This window comes from Tetrao urogallus, assembly GCF_951394365.1.
Source record: "Tetrao urogallus genome assembly, chromosome: Z".
NCBI lineage: Eukaryota > Metazoa > Chordata > Aves > Galliformes > Phasianidae > Tetrao > Tetrao urogallus.
The window spans coordinates 32,589,380-32,610,856 of record NC_136816.1 but is presented as its reverse complement, the minus strand read 5'-3'; the positions used below and the strand labels follow the sequence as shown (position 1 = coordinate 32,610,856).

General features: G+C 41.9%; 1 protein-coding gene across 1 annotated transcript in view; it reads right to left on the bottom strand.

Annotated features, from left to right (window-relative positions):
- Positions 1-21,102: 21,102 nt before the first annotated feature.
- CNTNAP4 (contactin associated protein family member 4) overlaps positions 21,103-21,477 on the bottom strand; it is a gene marked incomplete at both ends in the record, with an annotated part of 193,079 nt that continues 192,704 nt past the window's right edge. Inside the window, one exon of the mRNA XM_079548789.1 lies at positions 21,103-21,296. Coding sequence (XP_079404915.1) covers positions 21,103-21,296 — 194 coding nt within the window. The remainder of the gene's footprint in view (positions 21,297-21,477) is intronic.

Below are 21,477 nucleotides of genomic sequence, written 5' to 3'. Positions count from 1 at the left end.
GTTAATGCCACTCTTCGTGTCCGCTGAACGACGAGGACATACTTGTTAACTGTAAGCACGAACAGAATTAAAAATAAGATAAAACAAAATAAATGATTCGGGCTATATACATATCACTTTTGATGGTCTTGGTTATGTTCTTAATACTCTGATGCGATCAGTGTACTCTGCTGAATTTATGTATCTAACATAACTCTACCAGTTAAATAGAAATTCCTCAGTATCTCCACTTCTAGTTGTATGAGGAAACAACTTCAAATTTTTTTTGCCCCGAGATGAGCGTGAAGACCCAGACAGAGGGCCTGCCCAGAAATGTGGAATGCCTGAGAACTCTGCTGCCGCGGCAGGACGGGATGGACTCAAGCTGCGCGAGGTGGACGGGTTGCTCAGCCTGTTGCTGTAGCTTAGGGAGGAGGTAAAGAGATTAAGAAGCATCAGAGAATGTGAGAGGGAGATAGACTGGCGGTGTGACTCCTGGAGAAGGAAGCAGAGATTGCAACCCCCAAACTGTGGTGGACCCGCTCCCTTGCCATGGTCAAATCGAGAGAGCCAACTTGAGAAGACAGGAGAAATGGCATCAGGTCCCAGCTCGGAGACGAGGTGACTCCCATCCCGTCCTACCTCGGTTCCCCAGGTGCTCTGTGTCACAGGCTTGAAGCACTGAAGGCCGAGAATAAGGTGGAATAGATGGATGAGTGGATGAGTTCTGGAAGTATTGGTCAGTTCTTGGTTGAACGTGAGCCAGCAGTGTGCCGAAGTGGCAAGGAAGGCCAGTGTGTCATCCTGGCCTATACCAGAAATGGTTGTCAGCAAGATCAGTGAAGAAGTCCTTGTGAGGCCGCAGCTCAAGTTCAGCTTTGAGCCCCTGGAGCGTTTCCGAGAAGGGCAAGGAAGCTGTTGAAGTGGTGCCGGGCACAGCCCTAGTGAGCAGCAGCTGAGTGAGCTGGGATTGTTCACTCCGGAGAAGAGGTAGCTCGGGGGTGAGCTTATTGCTCTCTACGACTACGCGAAGAGAGGTTGTGGTGAGATGGGGATTGGCCTCTTCTCACCCATAGGTAGCAATCGGACTGGAGGGAAATGGCCTCAAGTTTTGTTCTGCCAGGGGAGATTCCAGGTTGAACGTGAGGAAATGATTCTCTGAGAGAGTGGTCAGGCACTGGAACAGGCTACCCGGGGAACTGGTGAAGTCATCATCCTTAGAGGTGTTCAAGGAACGTTTAGAGGTTGGACTGAGGCAAGCGGTATTGTGGAAAATGCTGACGATAGCTGGACAGTTGTACCGGATGATCCGGAAGGTCTTTTCCAGCCTTTGTGATTCTATGATTTTCTCTCCTGCAGACAAGCAGGAACACATGCCAGTATCAGGGAGCTCTTCTCGTCAGGAGTACCGCCGAACAATTCTCCCCCCAAGCCAGTATGTTCAGGTGGAATTACCCTGAACCTAGTGCAGAACTTTGTTCTTAGCCTTGTTGGACTGCCAGAGGTCTATAGGGATCCACCTCTCAAACCTGATAAGGTCTCTCTGGATGGCATCCGTTACCACTGCGTGTTGACTGCACCGCACAGCTCGGTGATGACCACAGACATGCTGAGGGTGTTACCCTATCGCACTGTCCGTGTCATCAGTAAAGATGTTAAATATCGTTAGCCCTTTTAGTAAGCTTTGTGGAGCACAACTTGTTTCCACTGCTCTCCACATGGACATCGTGCTGCTGACCACAACCATCTACCGATTTCTTAGCCACTGAGTAATTTGGTTGTCAAATCCATTCTTCCCCACTGTAATAAGAGCCAAGGCTGTAATGCAGAACAGTGAAAAATCTTTTCCACAAGATCAGGTCAATTATGTCTGTTCTTATTTAGTGTTAATTCCATGATGAAATGCCACCAGATTTGCCGGGCGTGATTTGTCCTGAGTGAAACGTCGTTGTCTGTCCTCGGGTAGCTTTTTGTTTAACGTATAACTTATGGGAGCTTCCAGTGGGATCTTCTCCATTACCACGCAAAGCACGGAGGTGAGAGTGCTGACGTGCCGTTTTTAAGTCCTCCTTTCTGGCTTTGTTACAAGTGGGAATTTGTCGGCGCTCAGTAGAGTTAGAGAGCTCTCTCAGTTTCTTGTAGCATCAGAACAGATCTTCTTCGCTGTGTTCAACATACATCTTACATACAACCCACTTACAAACAGTAAGGTCCTCTATCAGTGAATTGGCCCTAACTTCTCCCAGACAGCAGTGGTAAAGGATGAAAAGTTTCTCAATTGTGATAAAGTCAACAGCGCATACAAGAGAACCTCCTGGTAATCCATGCATGCTGTCGACTCTTCGTGTTTCATTTCACTCTCCCCAGCCTTCACAGCGATAAGGTCTAAAAAGGTGGTGATGTTTGGTGTCTCACTCACATTTACATCTTCCCCCTCAGGACTTTTTTTTCCCCGCTTTTTCAGCCTGTGGGAACTTCTCCTAGAACTTCTTCAGACTTCTCGAACATGACGGATAGCAGTTCAGCAGCTTCAACTTCCGGTTCTCTCACGACCCTCAGGACCCACTAACTTTCGTACTTTCAGCTTCCTTAGACGGTCTCAAACTCAACCTTCTCCTACAGTAGATGGTACTCCATTTTCTCAATGCCGAACATCGGATTGTTTAAACTGAGGAGCGTGAATGAAGCACTTGACAGAGTCAGGTTTAGGCAAGAATGGCATTCTGTGCTTCAGGACTTTAACGTTCCCAGGTAAATAAAGAAGAGGGTCCGCATTTTCCCTACCCTTCCTTTGTCATCAACGTTCCCGCAGAAGACTCTCCTCCTGTCTTCGGTGACCTTGGCCACATCCAAATACACCTGCGATTTAACTTCCTTAATTTTCCCTCGCTGCTCAAATAATGTCTGTGTATTCCTCCCACAGTTTTCGCTCTTGCTTTTACCCTTTCTAGGCTTCCGTTTTTGACTGTTTGAGTTTGGTAAGGAGCTTCTTGTTCATCCACGCAGGCTTCCTTCATACTTCTCTAACCCCTCGTGTCCGTTCCCCACGATACGCACAACTGACTGGAGGCATTTAGGCTGACTCTTGAGTAAGCTGACTTACTGCCTCGCGTGGTTGGAATGTTTTTATGTTTCAGTTCAGAAGCTCTCCTGCTCTCCTGTGATGTTTCTCTGTTTACTGGGGCACCCATTGCTTCCACTGACATCAGAGCGATAGGAATAGAACGTCTCGAGTTTCCCCTTCGCCGGGAACTTTAAACTCTGCTCACCACCTTGGCAAGCCTGTTCCTGAAGATGCTGTTCTTCTCTGTCAGATGCACTTCATCAGTCTCTAGCTGAGTTTGTCAAGGAAAGCTCACGATGTAAACAGCAGAATTCCCGGCTGTAGAATCAGTCCGGTAACCTTTTCGTTGATTCTCCTGATTCAACTGGCTCGTCCCAACTATTTCCCTTCAGCTGGGATGGGAACTTAAGAAAGAAAAAAAGCGCTATCTGCTCTCCGGTGTCCTTTACTATCGCTCACACACCGCTCACAGATCTCTATGGTTTTTCTCAGTCTTCTCTTGGCTGTCTCACTGACGTCAACTTGAAACAACAGCGCTAAACAAACTGCATGAAGCTTTTTAGTTTCTGGCTGCCATCCTTCTGAAGAGACCCCAGTAAGCAGTGTAACTTCTCAAGACAGGGCAGCTGTCAACAGATCTTTCCCCGCAGAGCTCTCACAGGAGAACCACTTCCTGGTGTCACCCCCTCTCTCTTTTCCAGTTCTGCCTACTCCTGCATGTTGGCTGGTTGTTTCTGTATTTTTTTATACAGTCATGTAAGGGTATTTTTGCCCTCAACTTCAGCGGGCTCGTTTAAACAAGAATCTCTCAGCACCGCAATGATGCAAATAATATGGCAGACAGATTACTTTTTCACCTAACTAAAGACCAAGAAACAAACCTGTAAAGAAAAATCCTGAAATAATAGTGTATGCATATGTAATGTGTTGTCTTGGAAAAGAAATCGTTAAGCCAGGCGATATACTAACCACTTTAGCTCTGCGTGTGTATCAACTGCATTGTAAGCTGTTTACATGGTACTAGATAGCATTTGTTTCTGTTGAGGCAGAGGTTTCTTTCTCCTCAAATTAAGGAGAACGGTAAATTCTTGTAAATACTATGAAATACTAAGAAAGTATGTATAAAGGAAAACCTTTGAAGATCCTTCATTAGAGTTAGGAATTCTATTTCAAACTCCTGTTTGCTTTGATCTTATCTTAGGCAGCATATCCTATAGCTAAGTACGTTCTCAGCAGTCTATTATTACATATCGTTTCAGTAAGTTTATTTTGTCTTCTAATCTCCTTTTCCTTTAATTGTAGCTTGCAATGTTTTCTGTCGTATTGGAACAATGCCATAAACTTTGATAACGTCAAGGTATTCGAAAATGCACTTCATTACGGGTTTACAGAAAGGTGATTGTTTTTACAAAACACGCCGTAAAAAAACATACCGAGCAATATGCTTAATTTTGTCATTGTCATATCGCCACTTTATCTTTTTTATCCACTTTTGTCTTTCACTACAGGTGACGAACACCCTGACATCTGGAGTCCAGGTAAGGAAAAGATGCTGGCTACCTTGCTAACACTTTTGTCACTTGCCGCCACTTCAATTCTAATAATGAGACGCTCCCACTTTCAAGAGCACAGTTTTTCTTTTACTCCGATACAATCTGAAATTCAGTGTGAAGAAGCTCTTTAAGCTATTACTTTATGATAAAATCAGATAGAAATTCTACTTTCTGAAATTTAATGTGGAATGATGTATGCAAAGAAGAATCAGCTGGTGACTTGTTTACTTGTTTAAATGACCTAAATCTTGGATGAATTGATTCATATTCTATCTATAACCACTTCTTAGCAGAGATAAAAATATTTTCTAATACTGCTCCGATACTAAGCTGGAATAATACCACTTTTACTACGTCCCAATAAATTAATATACCAATACTGTAGCAAAATAAAAAGAAGACGAAATATGATAACATGTAGCAGTTCAAACAACAAACGCTTTCTCAAATAACAGCAGCTTAGAGAGTACATTAGTGAAAATGAACAAAGCAAACAAAAAACAAAGAATAATCCGTTCGAAGTTACTTTGGAGTGTAAAATAATTCCTCAGTGATATCTGGCAATCATGGATATCAAAACATGCCTCCCTCAGCTCACTGCCACTGTTTTCTTTGTAGGCCTATGTCTACTCTCCTTCCCACCAAGTCCCAAAGCTTGGGTCTGTGGGTCCCCCCACTCCACTTACTTCCATATATAGCACTGCACAAGGAAAGTCTGGCGCAGATCTACTGGTGTCATTCTTCACGTTTTGCGTAGCATTCATTGATAGGTATTTATGCTTGTTTTTCTGAGTGAAAAAATTCTTCTTCTAGTACGTCACCGAAATAAATGTTATTATTCTTCTCTTTTACAGGTGGTTGTACTGTTAACTAGACATCCCTTTCATTAGATATCTGTTGCTGAAATAATTTACAGTTGTGAGAAGAGATAGTACTGTCCTACCAAAAAAGCTTAGGTCTACTGTGGACAACTCCCTTTGAATCACTTTTCCAGGGCCCAGAAAGAAGCTATATAATGTTAATGCTATATAAAATATTGATACAATAATAGCATACAGAGAAGCTATATGTAATATATATAATATATATACCTATACGTCTCTCTGTATTATCTATCCGTAGTATAAGTAGAAACGTGGTTGAAAAAAACAGTGTGCTGTTCCACGCACCTGTTCTTTGCATGAGTTAATGCCACTCTTCGTGTCCGCTGAACGACGAGGACATACTTGTTAACTGTAAGCACGAACAGAATTAAAAATAAGATAAAACAAAATAAATGATTCGGGCTATATACATATCACTTTTGATGGTCTTGGTTATGTTCTTAATACTCTGATGCGATCAGTGTACTCTGCTGAATTTATGTATCTAACATAACTCTACCAGTTAAATAGAAATTCCTCAGTATCTCCACTTCTAGTTGTATGAGGAAACAACTTCAAATTTTTTTTGCCCCGAGATGAGCGTGAAGACCCAGACAGAGGGCCTGCCCAGAAATGTGGAATGCCTGAGAACTCTGCTGCCGCGGCAGGACGGGATGGACTCAAGCTGCGCGAGGTGGACGGGTTGCTCAGCCTGTTGCTGTAGCTTAGGGAGGAGGTAAAGAGATTAAGAAGCATCAGAGAATGTGAGAGGGAGATAGACTGGCGGTGTGACTCCTGGAGAAGGAAGCAGAGATTGCAACCCCCAAACTGTGGTGGACCCGCTCCCTTGCCATGGTCAAATCGAGAGAGCCAACTTGAGAAGACAGGAGAAATGGCATCAGGTCCCAGCTCGGAGACGAGGTGACTCCCATCCCGTCCTACCTCGGTTCCCCAGGTGGCTCTGTGTCACAGGCTTGAAGCACTGAAGGCCGAGAATAAGGTGGAATAGATGGATGAGTGGATGAGTTCTGGAAGTATTGGTCAGTTCTTGGTTGAACGTGAGCCAGCAGTGTGCCGAAGTGGCAAGGAAGGCCAGTGTGTCATCCTGGCCTATACCAGAAATGGTTGTCAGCAAGATCAGTGAAGAAGTCCTTGTGAGGCCGCAGCTCAAGTTCAGCTTTGAGCCCCTGGAGCGTTTCCGAGAAGGGCAAGGAAGCTGTTGAAGTGGTGCCGGGCACAGCCCTAGTGAGCAGCAGCTGAGTGAGCTGGGATTGTTCACTCCGGAGAAGAGGTAGCTCGGGGGTGAGCTTATTGCTCTCTACGACTACGCGAAGAGAGGTTGTGGTGAGATGGGGATTGGCCTCTTCTCACCCATAGGTAGCAATCGGACTGGAGGGAAATGGCCTCAAGTTTTGTTCTGCCAGGGGAGATTCCAGGTTGAACGTGAGGAAATGATTCTCTGAGAGAGTGGTCAGGCACTGGAACAGGCTACCCGGGGAACTGGTGAAGTCATCATCCTTAGAGGTGTTCAAGGAACGTTTAGAGGTTGGACTGAGGCAAGCGGTATTGTGGAAAATGCTGACGATAGCTGGACAGTTGTACCGGATGATCCGGAAGGTCTTTTCCAGCCTTTGTGATTCTATGATTTTCTCTCCTGCAGACAAGCAGGAACACATGCCAGTATCAGGGAGCTCTTCTCGTCAGGAGTACCGCCGAACAATTCTCCCCCCAAGCCAGTATGTTCAGGTGGAATTACCCTGAACCTAGTGCAGAACTTTGTTCTTAGCCTTGTTGGACTGCCAGAGGTCTATAGGGATCCACCTCTCAAACCTGATAAGGTCTCTCTGGATGGCATCCGTTACCACTGCGTGTTGACTGCACCGCACAGCTCGGTGATGACCACAGACATGCTGAGGGTGTTACCCTATCGCACTGTCCGTGTCATCAGTAAAGATGTTAAATATCGTTAGCCCTTTTAGTAAGCTTTGTGGAGCACAACTTGTTTCCACTGCTCTCCACATGGACATCGTGCTGCTGACCACAACCATCTACCGATTTCTTAGCCACTGAGTAATTTGGTTGTCAAATCCATTCTTCCCCACTGTAATAAGAGCCAAGGCTGTAATGCAGAACAGTGAAAAATCTTTTCCACAAGATCAGGTCAATTATGTCTGTTCTTATTTAGTGTTAATTCCATGATGAAATGCCACCAGATTTGCCGGGCGTGATTTGTCCTGAGTGAAACGTCGTTGTCTGTCCTCGGGTAGCTTTTTGTTTAACGTATAACTTATGGGAGCTTCCAGTGGGATCTTCTCCATTACCACGCAAAGCACGGAGGTGAGAGTGCTGACGTGCCGTTTTTAAGTCCTCCTTTCTGGCTTTGTTACAAGTGGGAATTTGTCGGCGCTCAGTAGAGTTAGAGAGCTCTCTCAGTTTCTTGTAGCATCAGAACAGATCTTCTTCGCTGTGTTCAACATACATCTTACATACAACCCACTTACAAACAGTAAGGTCCTCTATCAGTGAATTGGCCCTAACTTCTCCCAGACAGCAGTGGTAAAGGATGAAAAGTTTCTCAATTGTGATAAAGTCAACAGCGCATACAAGAGAACCTCCTGGTAATCCATGCATGCTGTCGACTCTTCGTGTTTCATTTCACTCTCCCCAGCCTTCACAGCGATAAGGTCTAAAAAGGTGGTGATGTTTGGTGTCTCACTCACATTTACATCTTCCCCCTCAGGACTTTTTTTTCCCCGCTTTTTCAGCCTGTGGGAACTTCTCCTAGAACTTCTTCAGACTTCTCGAACATGACGGATAGCAGTTCAGCAGCTTCAACTTCCGGTTCTCTCACGACCCTCAGGACCCACTAACTTTCGTACTTTCAGCTTCCTTAGACGGTCTCAAACTCAACCTTCTCCTACAGTAGATGGTACTCCATTTTCTCAATGCCGAACATCGGATTGTTTAAACTGAGGAGCGTGAATGAAGCACTTGACAGAGTCAGGTTTAGGCAAGAATGGCATTCTGTGCTTCAGGACTTTAACGTTCCCAGGTAAATAAAGAAGAGGGTCCGCATTTTCCCTACCCTTCCTTTGTCATCAACGTTCCCGCAGAAGACTCTCCTCCTGTCTTCGGTGACCTTGGCCACATCCAAATACACCTGCGATTTAACTTCCTTAATTTTCCCTCGCTGCTCAAATAATGTCTGTGTATTCCTCCCACAGTTTTCGCTCTTGCTTTTACCCTTTCTAGGCTTCCGTTTTTGACTGTTTGAGTTTGGTAAGGAGCTTCTTGTTCATCCACGCAGGCTTCCTTCATACTTCTCTAACCCCTCGTGTCCGTTCCCCACGATACGCACAACTGACTGGAGGCATTTAGGCTGACTCTTGAGTAAGCTGACTTACTGCCTCGCGTGGTTGGAATGTTTTTATGTTTCAGTTCAGAAGCTCTCCTGCTCTCCTGTGATGTTTCTCTGTTTACTGGGGCACCCATTGCTTCCACTGACATCAGAGCGATAGGAATAGAACGTCTCGAGTTTCCCCTTCGCCGGGAACTTTAAACTCTGCTCACCACCTTGGCAAGCCTGTTCCTGAAGATGCTGTTCTTCTCTGTCAGATGCACTTCATCAGTCTCTAGCTGAGTTTGTCAAGGAAAGCTCACGATGTAAACAGCAGAATTCCCGGCTGTAGAATCAGTCCGGTAACCTTTTCGTTGATTCTCCTGATTCAACTGGCTCGTCCCAACTATTTCCCTTCAGCTGGGATGGGAACTTAAGAAAGAAAAAAAGCGCTATCTGCTCTCCGGTGTCCTTTACTATCGCTCACACACCGCTCACAGATCTCTATGGTTTTTCTCAGTCTTCTCTTGGCTGTCTCACTGACGTCAACTTGAAACAACAGCGCTAAACAAACTGCATGAAGCTTTTTAGTTTCTGGCTGCCATCCTTCTGAAGAGACCCCAGTAAGCAGTGTAACTTCTCAAGACAGGGCAGCTGTCAACAGATCTTTCCCCGCAGAGCTCTCACAGGAGAACCACTTCCTGGTGTCACCCCCTCTCTCTTTTCCAGTTCTGCCTACTCCTGCATGTTGGCTGGTTGTTTCTGTATTTTTTTATACAGTCATGTAAGGGTATTTTTGCCCTCAACTTCAGCGGGCTCGTTTAAACAAGAATCTCTCAGCACCGCAATGATGCAAATAATATGGCAGACAGATTACTTTTTCACCTAACTAAAGACCAAGAAACAAACCTGTAAAGAAAAATCCTGAAATAATAGTGTATGCATATGTAATGTGTTGTCTTGGAAAAGAAATCGTTAAGCCAGGCGATATACTAACCACTTTAGCTCTGCGTGTGTATCAACTGCATTGTAAGCTGTTTACATGGTACTAGATAGCATTTGTTTCTGTTGAGGCAGAGGTTTCTTTCTCCTCAAATTAAGGAGAACGGTAAATTCTTGTAAATACTATGAAATACTAAGAAAGTATGTATAAAGGAAAACCTTTGAAGATCCTTCATTAGAGTTAGGAATTCTATTTCAAACTCCTGTTTGCTTTGATCTTATCTTAGGCAGCATATCCTATAGCTAAGTACGTTCTCAGCAGTCTATTATTACATATCGTTTCAGTAAGTTTATTTTGTCTTCTAATCTCCTTTTCCTTTAATTGTAGCTTGCAATGTTTTCTGTCGTATTGGAACAATGCCATAAACTTTGATAACGTCAAGGTATTCGAAAATGCACTTCATTACGGGTTTACAGAAAGGTGATTGTTTTTACAAAACACGCCGTAAAAAAACATACCGAGCAATATGCTTAATTTTGTCATTGTCATATCGCCACTTTATCTTTTTTATCCACTTTTGTCTTTCACTACAGGTGACGAACACCCTGACATCTGGAGTCCAGGTAAGGAAAAGATGCTGGCTACCTTGCTAACACTTTTGTCACTTGCCGCCACTTCAATTCTAATAATGAGACGCTCCCACTTTCAAGAGCACAGTTTTTCTTTTACTCCGATACAATCTGAAATTCAGTGTGAAGAAGCTCTTTAAGCTATTACTTTATGATAAAATCAGATAGAAATTCTACTTTCTGAAATTTAATGTGGAATGATGTATGCAAAGAAGAATCAGCTGGTGACTTGTTTACTTGTTTAAATGACCTAAATCTTGGATGAATTGATTCATATTCTATCTATAACCACTTCTTAGCAGAGATAAAAATATTTTCTAATACTGCTCCGATACTAAGCTGGAATAATACCACTTTTACTACGTCCCAATAAATTAATATACCAATACTGTAGCAAAATAAAAAGAAGACGAAATATGATAACATGTAGCAGTTCAAACAACAAACGCTTTCTCAAATAACAGCAGCTTAGAGAGTACATTAGTGAAAATGAACAAAGCAAACAAAAAACAAAGAATAATCCGTTCGAAGTTACTTTGGAGTGTAAAATAATTCCTCAGTGATATCTGGCAATCATGGATATCAAAACATGCCTCCCTCAGCTCACTGCCACTGTTTTCTTTGTAGGCCTATGTCTACTCTCCTTCCCACCAAGTCCCAAAGCTTGGGTCTGTGGGTCCCCCCACTCCACTTACTTCCATATATAGCACTGCACAAGGAAAGTCTGGCGCAGATCTACTGGTGTCATTCTTCACGTTTTGCGTAGCATTCATTGATAGGTATTTATGCTTGTTTTTCTGAGTGAAAAAATTCTTCTTCTAGTACGTCACCGAAATAAATGTTATTATTCTTCTCTTTTACAGGTGGTTGTACTGTTAACTAGACATCCCTTTCATTAGATATCTGTTGCTGAAATAATTTACAGTTGTGAGAAGAGATAGTACTGTCCTACCAAAAAAGCTTAGGTCTACTGTGGACAACTCCCTTTGAATCACTTTTCCAGGGCCCAGAAAGAAGCTATATAATGTTAATGCTATATAAAATATTGATACAATAATAGCATACAGAGAAGCTATATGTAATATATATAATATATATACCTATACGTCTCTCTGTATTATCTATCCGTAGTATAAGTAGAAACGTGGTTGAAAAAAACAGTGTGCTGTTCCACGCACCTGTTCTTTGCATGAGTTAATGCCACTCTTCGTGTCCGCTGAACGACGAGGACATACTTGTTAACTGTAAGCACGAACAGAATTAAAAATAAGATAAAACAAAATAAATGATTCGGGCTATATACATATCACTTTTGATGGTCTTGGTTATGTTCTTAATACTCTGATGCGATCAGTGTACTCTGCTGAATTTATGTATCTAACATAACTCTACCAGTTAAATAGAAATTCCTCAGTATCTCCACTTCTAGTTGTATGAGGAAACAACTTCAAATTTTTTTTGCCCCGAGATGAGCGTGAAGACCCAGACAGAGGGCCTGCCCAGAAATGTGGAATGCCTGAGAACTCTGCTGCCGCGGCAGGACGGGATGGACTCAAGCTGCGCGAGGTGGACGGGTTGCTCAGCCTGTTGCTGTAGCTTAGGGAGGAGGTAAAGAGATTAAGAAGCATCAGAGAATGTGAGAGGGAGATAGACTGGCGGTGTGACTCCTGGAGAAGGAAGCAGAGATTGCAACCCCCAAACTGTGGTGGACCCGCTCCCTTGCCATGGTCAAATCGAGAGAGCCAACTTGAGAAGACAGGAGAAATGGCATCAGGTCCCAGCTCGGAGACGAGGTGACTCCCATCCCGTCCTACCTCGGTTCCCCAGGTGGCTCTGTGTCACAGGCTTGAAGCACTGAAGGCCGAGAATAAGGTGGAATAGATGGATGAGTGGATGAGTTCTGGAAGTATTGGTCAGTTCTTGGTTGAACGTGAGCCAGCAGTGTGCCGAAGTGGCAAGGAAGGCCAGTGTGTCATCCTGGCCTATACCAGAAATGGTTGTCAGCAAGATCAGTGAAGAAGTCCTTGTGAGGCCGCAGCTCAAGTTCAGCTTTGAGCCCCTGGAGCGTTTCCGAGAAGGGCAAGGAAGCTGTTGAAGTGGTGCCGGGCACAGCCCTAGTGAGCAGCAGCTGAGTGAGCTGGGATTGTTCACTCCGGAGAAGAGGTAGCTCGGGGGTGAGCTTATTGCTCTCTACGACTACGCGAAGAGAGGTTGTGGTGAGATGGGGATTGGCCTCTTCTCACCCATAGGTAGCAATCGGACTGGAGGGAAATGGCCTCAAGTTTTGTTCTGCCAGGGGAGATTCCAGGTTGAACGTGAGGAAATGATTCTCTGAGAGAGTGGTCAGGCACTGGAACAGGCTACCCGGGGAACTGGTGAAGTCATCATCCTTAGAGGTGTTCAAGGAACGTTTAGAGGTTGGACTGAGGCAAGCGGTATTGTGGAAAATGCTGACGATAGCTGGACAGTTGTACCGGATGATCCGGAAGGTCTTTTCCAGCCTTTGTGATTCTATGATTTTCTCTCCTGCAGACAAGCAGGAACACATGCCAGTATCAGGGAGCTCTTCTCGTCAGGAGTACCGCCGAACAATTCTCCCCCCAAGCCAGTATGTTCAGGTGGAATTACCCTGAACCTAGTGCAGAACTTTGTTCTTAGCCTTGTTGGACTGCCAGAGGTCTATAGGGATCCACCTCTCAAACCTGATAAGGTCTCTCTGGATGGCATCCGTTACCACTGCGTGTTGACTGCACCGCACAGCTCGGTGATGACCACAGACATGCTGAGGGTGTTACCCTATCGCACTGTCCGTGTCATCAGTAAAGATGTTAAATATCGTTAGCCCTTTTAGTAAGCTTTGTGGAGCACAACTTGTTTCCACTGCTCTCCACATGGACATCGTGCTGCTGACCACAACCATCTACCGATTTCTTAGCCACTGAGTAATTTGGTTGTCAAATCCATTCTTCCCCACTGTAATAAGAGCCAAGGCTGTAATGCAGAACAGTGAAAAATCTTTTCCACAAGATCAGGTCAATTATGTCTGTTCTTATTTAGTGTTAATTCCATGATGAAATGCCACCAGATTTGCCGGGCGTGATTTGTCCTGAGTGAAACGTCGTTGTCTGTCCTCGGGTAGCTTTTTGTTTAACGTATAACTTATGGGAGCTTCCAGTGGGATCTTCTCCATTACCACGCAAAGCACGGAGGTGAGAGTGCTGACGTGCCGTTTTTAAGTCCTCCTTTCTGGCTTTGTTACAAGTGGGAATTTGTCGGCGCTCAGTAGAGTTAGAGAGCTCTCTCAGTTTCTTGTAGCATCAGAACAGATCTTCTTCGCTGTGTTCAACATACATCTTACATACAACCCACTTACAAACAGTAAGGTCCTCTATCAGTGAATTGGCCCTAACTTCTCCCAGACAGCAGTGGTAAAGGATGAAAAGTTTCTCAATTGTGATAAAGTCAACAGCGCATACAAGAGAACCTCCTGGTAATCCATGCATGCTGTCGACTCTTCGTGTTTCATTTCACTCTCCCCAGCCTTCACAGCGATAAGGTCTAAAAAGGTGGTGATGTTTGGTGTCTCACTCACATTTACATCTTCCCCCTCAGGACTTTTTTTTCCCCGCTTTTTCAGCCTGTGGGAACTTCTCCTAGAACTTCTTCAGACTTCTCGAACATGACGGATAGCAGTTCAGCAGCTTCAACTTCCGGTTCTCTCACGACCCTCAGGACCCACTAACTTTCGTACTTTCAGCTTCCTTAGACGGTCTCAAACTCAACCTTCTCCTACAGTAGATGGTACTCCATTTTCTCAATGCCGAACATCGGATTGTTTAAACTGAGGAGCGTGAATGAAGCACTTGACAGAGTCAGGTTTAGGCAAGAATGGCATTCTGTGCTTCAGGACTTTAACGTTCCCAGGTAAATAAAGAAGAGGGTCCGCATTTTCCCTACCCTTCCTTTGTCATCAACGTTCCCGCAGAAGACTCTCCTCCTGTCTTCGGTGACCTTGGCCACATCCAAATACACCTGCGATTTAACTTCCTTAATTTTCCCTCGCTGCTCAAATAATGTCTGTGTATTCCTCCCACAGTTTTCGCTCTTGCTTTTACCCTTTCTAGGCTTCCGTTTTTGACTGTTTGAGTTTGGTAAGGAGCTTCTTGTTCATCCACGCAGGCTTCCTTCATACTTCTCTAACCCCTCGTGTCCGTTCCCCACGATACGCACAACTGACTGGAGGCATTTAGGCTGACTCTTGAGTAAGCTGACTTACTGCCTCGCGTGGTTGGAATGTTTTTATGTTTCAGTTCAGAAGCTCTCCTGCTCTCCTGTGATGTTTCTCTGTTTACTGGGGCACCCATTGCTTCCACTGACATCAGAGCGATAGGAATAGAACGTCTCGAGTTTCCCCTTCGCCGGGAACTTTAAACTCTGCTCACCACCTTGGCAAGCCTGTTCCTGAAGATGCTGTTCTTCTCTGTCAGATGCACTTCATCAGTCTCTAGCTGAGTTTGTCAAGGAAAGCTCACGATGTAAACAGCTGAATTCCCGGCTGTAGAATCAGTCCGGTAACCTTTTCGTTGATTCTCCTGATTCAACTGGCTCGTCCCAACTATTTCCCTTCAGCTGGGATGGGAACTTAAGAAAGAAAAAAAGCGCTATCTGCTCTCCGGTGTCCTTTACTATCGCTCACACACCGCTCACAGATCTCTATGGTTTTTCTCAGTCTTCTCTTGGCTGTCTCACTGACGTCAACTTGAAACAACAGCGCTAAACAAACTGCATGAAGCTTTTTAGTTTCTGGCTGCCATCCTTCTGAAGAGACCCCAGTAAGCAGTGTAACTTCTCAAGACAGGGCAGCTGTCAACAGATCTTTCCCCGCAGAGCTCTCACAGGAGAACCACTTCCTGGTGTCACCCCCTCTCTCTTTTCCAGTTCTGCCTACTCCTGCATGTTGGCTGGTTGTTTCTGTATTTTTTTATACAGTCATGTAAGGGTATTTTTGCCCTCAACTTCAGCGGGCTCGTTTAAACAAGAATCTCTCAGCACCGCAATGATGCAAATAATATGGCAGACAGATTACTTTTTCACCTAACTAAAGACCAAGAAACAAACCTGTAAAGAAAAATCCTGAAATAATAGTGTATGCATATGTAATGTGTTGTCTTGGAAAAGAAATCGTTAAGCCAGGCGATATACTAACCACTTTAGCTCTGCGTGTGTATCAACTGCATTGTAAGCTGTTTACATGGTACTAGATAGCATTTGTTTCTGTTGAGGCAGAGGTTTCTTTCTCCTCAAATTAAGGAGAACGGTAAATTCTTGTAAATACTATGAAATACTAAGAAAGTATGTATAAAGGAAAACCTTTGAAGATCCTTCATTAGAGTTAGGAATTCTATTTCAAACTCCTGTTTGCTTTGATCTTATCTTAGGCAGTATATCCTATAGCTAAGTACGTTCTCAGCAGTCTATTATTACATATCGTTTCAGTAAGTTTATTTTGTCTTCTAATCTCCTTTTCCTTTAATTGTAGCTTGCAATGTTTTCTGTCGTATTGGAACAATGCCATAAACTTTGATAACGTCAAGGTATTCGAAAATGCACTTCATTACGGGTTTACAGAAAGGTGATCGTTTTTACAAAACACGCCGTAAAAAAACATACCGAGCAATATGCTTAATTTTGTCATTGTCATATCGCCACTTTATCTTTTTTATCCACTTTTGTCTTTCACTACAGGTGACGAACACCCTGACATCTGGAGTCCAGGTAAGGAAAAGATGCTGGCTACCTTGCTAACACTTTTGTCACTTGCCGCCACTTCAATTCTAATAATGAGACGCTCCCACTTTCAAGAGCACAGTTTTTCTTTTACTCCGATACAATCTGAAATTCAGTGTGAAGAAGCTCTTTAAGCTATTACTTTATGATAAAATCAGATAGAAATTCTACTTTCTGAAATTTAATGTGGAATGATGTATGCAAAGAAGAATCAGCTGGTGACTTGTTTACTTGTTTAAATGACCTAAATCTTGGATGAATTGATTCATATTCTATCTATAACCACTTCTTAGCAGAGATAAAAATATTTTCTAATACTGCTCCGATACTAAGCTGGAATAATACCACTTTTACTACGTCCCAATAAATTAATATACCAATACTGTAGCAAAATAAAAAGAAGACGAAATATGATAACATGTAGCAGTTCAAACAACAAACGCTTTCTCAAATAACAGCAGCTTAGAGAGTACATTAGTGAAAATGAACAAAGCAAACAAAAAACAAAGAATAATCCGTTCGAAGTTACTTTGGAGTGTAAAATAATTCCTCAGTGATATCTGGCAATCATGGATATCAAAACATGCCTCCCTCAGCTCACTGCCACTGTTTTCTTTGTAGGCCTATGTCTACTCTCCTTCCCACCAAGTCCCAAAGCTTGGGTCTGTGGGTCCCCCCACTCCACTTACTTCCATATATAGCACTGCACAAGGAAAGTCTGGCGCAGATCTACTGGTGTCATTCTTCACGTTTTGCGTAGCATTCATTGATAGGTATTTATGCTTGTTTTTCTGAGTGAAAAAATTCTTCTTCTAGTACGTCACCTAAATAAATGTTATTATTCTTCTCTTTTACAGGTGGTTGTACTGTTAACTAGACATCCCTTTCATTAGATATCTGTTGCTGAAATAATTTACAGTTGTGAGAAGAGATAGTACTGTCCTACCAAAAAAGCTTAGGTCTACTGTGGACAATTCCCTTTGAATCACTTTTCCAGGGCCCAGAAAGAAGCTATATAATGTTAATGCTATATAAAATATTGATACAATAATAGCATACAGAGAAGCTATATGTAATATATATAATATATATACCTATACGTCTCTCTGTATTATCTATCCGTAGTATAAGTAGAAACGTGGTTGAAAAAAACAGTGTGCTGTTCCACGTACCTGTTCTTTGCATGAGTTAATGCCACTCTTCGTGTCCGCTGAACGACGAGGACATACTTGTTAACTGTAAGCACGAACAGAATTAAAAATAAGATAAAACAAAATAAATGATTCGGGCTATATACATATCACTTTTGATGGTCTTGGTTATGTTCTTAATACTCTGATGCGATCAGTGTACTCTGCTGAATTTATGTATCTAACATAACTCTACCAGTTAAATAGAAATTCCTCAGTATCTCCACTTCTAGTTGTATGAGGAAACAACTTCAAATTTTTTTTGCCCCGAGATGAGCGTGAAGACCCAGACAGAGGGCCTGCCCAGAAATGTGGAATGCCTGAGAACTCTGCTGCCGCGGCAGGACGGGATGGACTCAAGCTGCGCGAGGTGGACGGGTTGCTCAGCCTGTTGCTGTAGCTTAGGGAGGAGGTAAAGAGATTAAGAAGCATCAGAGAATGTGAGAGGGAGATAGACTGGCGGTGTGACTCCTGGAGAAGGAAGCAGAGATTGCAACCCCCAAACTGTGGTGGACCCGCTCCCTTGCCATGGTCAAATCGAGAGAGCCAACTTGAGAAGACAGGAGAAATGGCATCAGGTCCCAGCTCGGAGACGAGGTGACTCCCATCCCGTCCTACCTCGGTTCCCCAGGTGGCTCTGTGTCACAGGCTTGAAGCACTGAAGGCCGAGAATAAGGTGGAATAGATGAATTACTCAAAAACTGGATGAAACGGTGTGATTTCTCAAGTCACATCAATGACACCATTTTTTTGCATACAGAAAGATGAAGCAGATAATGATAGATGCTGCTTTACTGACATAGAACTTTTTTCCTTTGGATTCACGTGACAAATATTTTGATCACTCTTCCTACAGATGAAAATGGTTATTTGCATTTTCACAGAGAGATAATTATTGTGTGCTACAAATTTGCAGACAAATCTGCATTTAACCAAAACTTCTGTAGTTTTTCCCTTTGTATTCTTTTCAAAATAAAATGCTGTAATTAGATGACTGAATGAAATGAAGTGCATTCACACAAGTGTTTGCACAGACACCACTTTTTTTTTTAATGCTTAGTGAAATATGGGTTTCACTGTTTTTTACTTCCTTTTGCCCTCAAGAATTTTTAAGGAGTAGTAAGAGAGTTATTCATTTTGAAGAAGATAATGAAGTAATGGAGCGTAGACTTCCCTCCATCAAGAAATACAGTATAGAATAAGATAAGAAATGAAATAGATTGAAGTAAAAGAAAGAGATTAAAAGTTTAGTACCTTTGTATACATTTGTCTTCCAACCTGTCCTAGTATAGCTTTAACTAGAGGGGGTTTTCTTTTTTTGTTTTTGAATATTAATTGTGCAGGTCTCATCTGAAAACTCGATCTTATATGATATAAACAAAATATCCTTTTTGGTGATTTAATATATTGTAATTGTTTCTATATAAAGGTCTCATCACACACGTTTTCTTCATTTCACGTTGATTAAAAGAGTATTAACAAAGATTCTTATCAATTAAATGGAGATATTAATATGAATGACATTGGCATATCTGTCACAGGAGTGGAAAGCCTTTTATGATGAGGCTCTATTCAGTGAAATTTTGGTCAGGGCCTTGAAGATAATTTTCACTTAAAATTACATAATATCTAGCTAGACTGACAAGATCTTAATTAGTAAATTAAAGGCTGCAAAATCTTGTTCTCATAATCCATGCCAGCTTTTTATCTCCTCCGCTTCTCATCTGCAAGACAAAACTCTCACACATATCAGGTTTCTGGAGATGTCCATTATTCGCCCCTTACATCTCTGGCTTATTGCCATGGACTAACACTATCAGGGAACATGGTAATATACGCTATGAAGCATATACACTAAGTTCTTTATCCTGGGTCCTTATGCTCAGATTTAGTGTTACACTAGAGATACTGTATAATTAACAAATTGAGAAAAAACGGAAACAATACAATTTAAGCTGAACAGTGCATTACTGCAGAACATTCAAGTACGGAAAAGACTATTTTCTTCCTAAAGTTGTTACTGAGCATAATGAAGAAGTAATGGTACAGTAAATTCCTCGTTATAGAAAAGCTGTAAGGAGAGAACAAGTTTTGAAATATGACATTACAGATACATCTGCTTGGATTTTATATTTACAACTTCCATTTATGGAAATAAATTATGATTTTTAACATAATCACAATTTTTTCTGCTTTAATTATCTTTTAGGGCATCTGTGACAGATGTTTTCTAAGTCTTACTTTTTAAGTTTTGAATGACTGTTACCGCAATGAATACATCAATCAATAGATACAAATAAGCTTGAAAAATACTTCAATTTTTTGACTTTCAAGTTATGCAAGGACAAAGAACCTCTGTCCTTAGATCCTAGCTCTCTGAGCAGAAAAATCTATCGGAAAAGAAAAATAGATCCTCTGTAGGATAAGGAATCAGTTGCCTCAATATTTAAGTTGTTGCAAATTTAGGTGACTTTAGGCATTCTAACTGATACCCACGTGTCTCTTCTGAAGAGCACATAGCTTCACCTTGTGACATTACCAGCTGGACACTTGAGTATTTCAGATATTTTAGTGTTTATAGTCGTTCTAAATTTTTCTGTTTATACATATTAAATCTACACTCCATATCCATATCCCTTTCATATCCATTTCATATGCCATAACATAGGCAACTGTTATTCATCGGGATAATGAACATAAGTTTATATTTGAGTTGAAGAATCTGAAAATATTTGGTTTAGGTAGATACTTCTATGCATGGGTGTTGAATTAGCAGCTTTAATGTGCTAGATTTTAAGTTCGTTATTTATATTGTTATAATAATCATAAATAAATTCTATAATTTAGAAGACTAATATTAACGATTAAAGCATATTTAACATACATACAATGTTTTCTGGGAATTCATCTCACATGTGCAATTACAATTTCACGGAGAAACATTATTTCTATGTAGAGTTGCATAAACATTAGTCCTTTCATCATGTAATGATTCTTAATATTTGACTAGATCTCTCCAAGCAAAAATCTCAAGTTCTATGATCGAAATTTTATTTAAAATTCTTAGAATATTTTCTTGATATTTTCGCTTGACCATGAGTGAAAACATTTTAGAACACTGTACACTCTACAGTTTTAAGATTTGCAGCATTTTTGAAGATGAAGGGACAATGATAGCAGTGGCCACCTGTGTGGGGAAAGATGTACCTGTTGTTTTGGACATCTAACTCCAAAGCCCACTAATGGTTATTGATTTCAGTCATCAGCAACTCAAGAAACATTTCAGACGGAGGAAGTGAGAGGGATAAATATAATATAGATGACTGAATTGTAATCCAAACTATTACAATCCACCTTTCATCTGTAACAAAAATCGAGAATCGTAAAGAGAAGGATATCAACATCTTAGTAACAATTTTCCCATTCAGAAATCAAATTTAGTGTGTACATTAAGCTTCACTGTAGAAGGTCGCATCAGAACAGTTGGAAAATATCAACAATGAAATTGATTACAATATTCACTGTTACATAAAATGTGTTTGTTTTATAATAGACAAGGAATTCATGTAATTTAAACAGGCCCCTATACCAATCTCTGAGACTGAACATATGCAGCGTGGTAGGTCTCAAATCCACTGCAGATTTATACTGCAGAGATACACTTATTCAGATATATATTGCAGAGCGCAAGAACAGGTTTTGTATAAGCAAGAGCCCCTTAGACTGTTACACTGTTAAACTAAATCATGAATGTCAATCAGAAGAAGTATTCTTTTTTATTTTCCTTGGCTGTGTTTTGAATGCTGAGCTCACTTTTCCGTGTAGATTCAGCACATTCTTCATTTTCAGATCCTTTTTTCTCATTTTTTGTATAACTGCTCTTTTTTCTGTAAATGCATATGACTGTGGCAGACATACAAAATAGGATGAATATCACAGCTGCTATCACACCTAGTAAAAAAAAAGAGAAAAAAGTTAGAGGATAGTTAGAGGGGTTGTAACATCTCTGTCAGGGAGTGTCAGAAAAGAGCAGGACAAAGAGAAATCTGTAATTTTGAACTTGGTTCTCAAAATAACTCTGCCTATGTACCCCATAAAGGAAAAGCCTCAGCCACTTTGCAGTAAAAAAAAA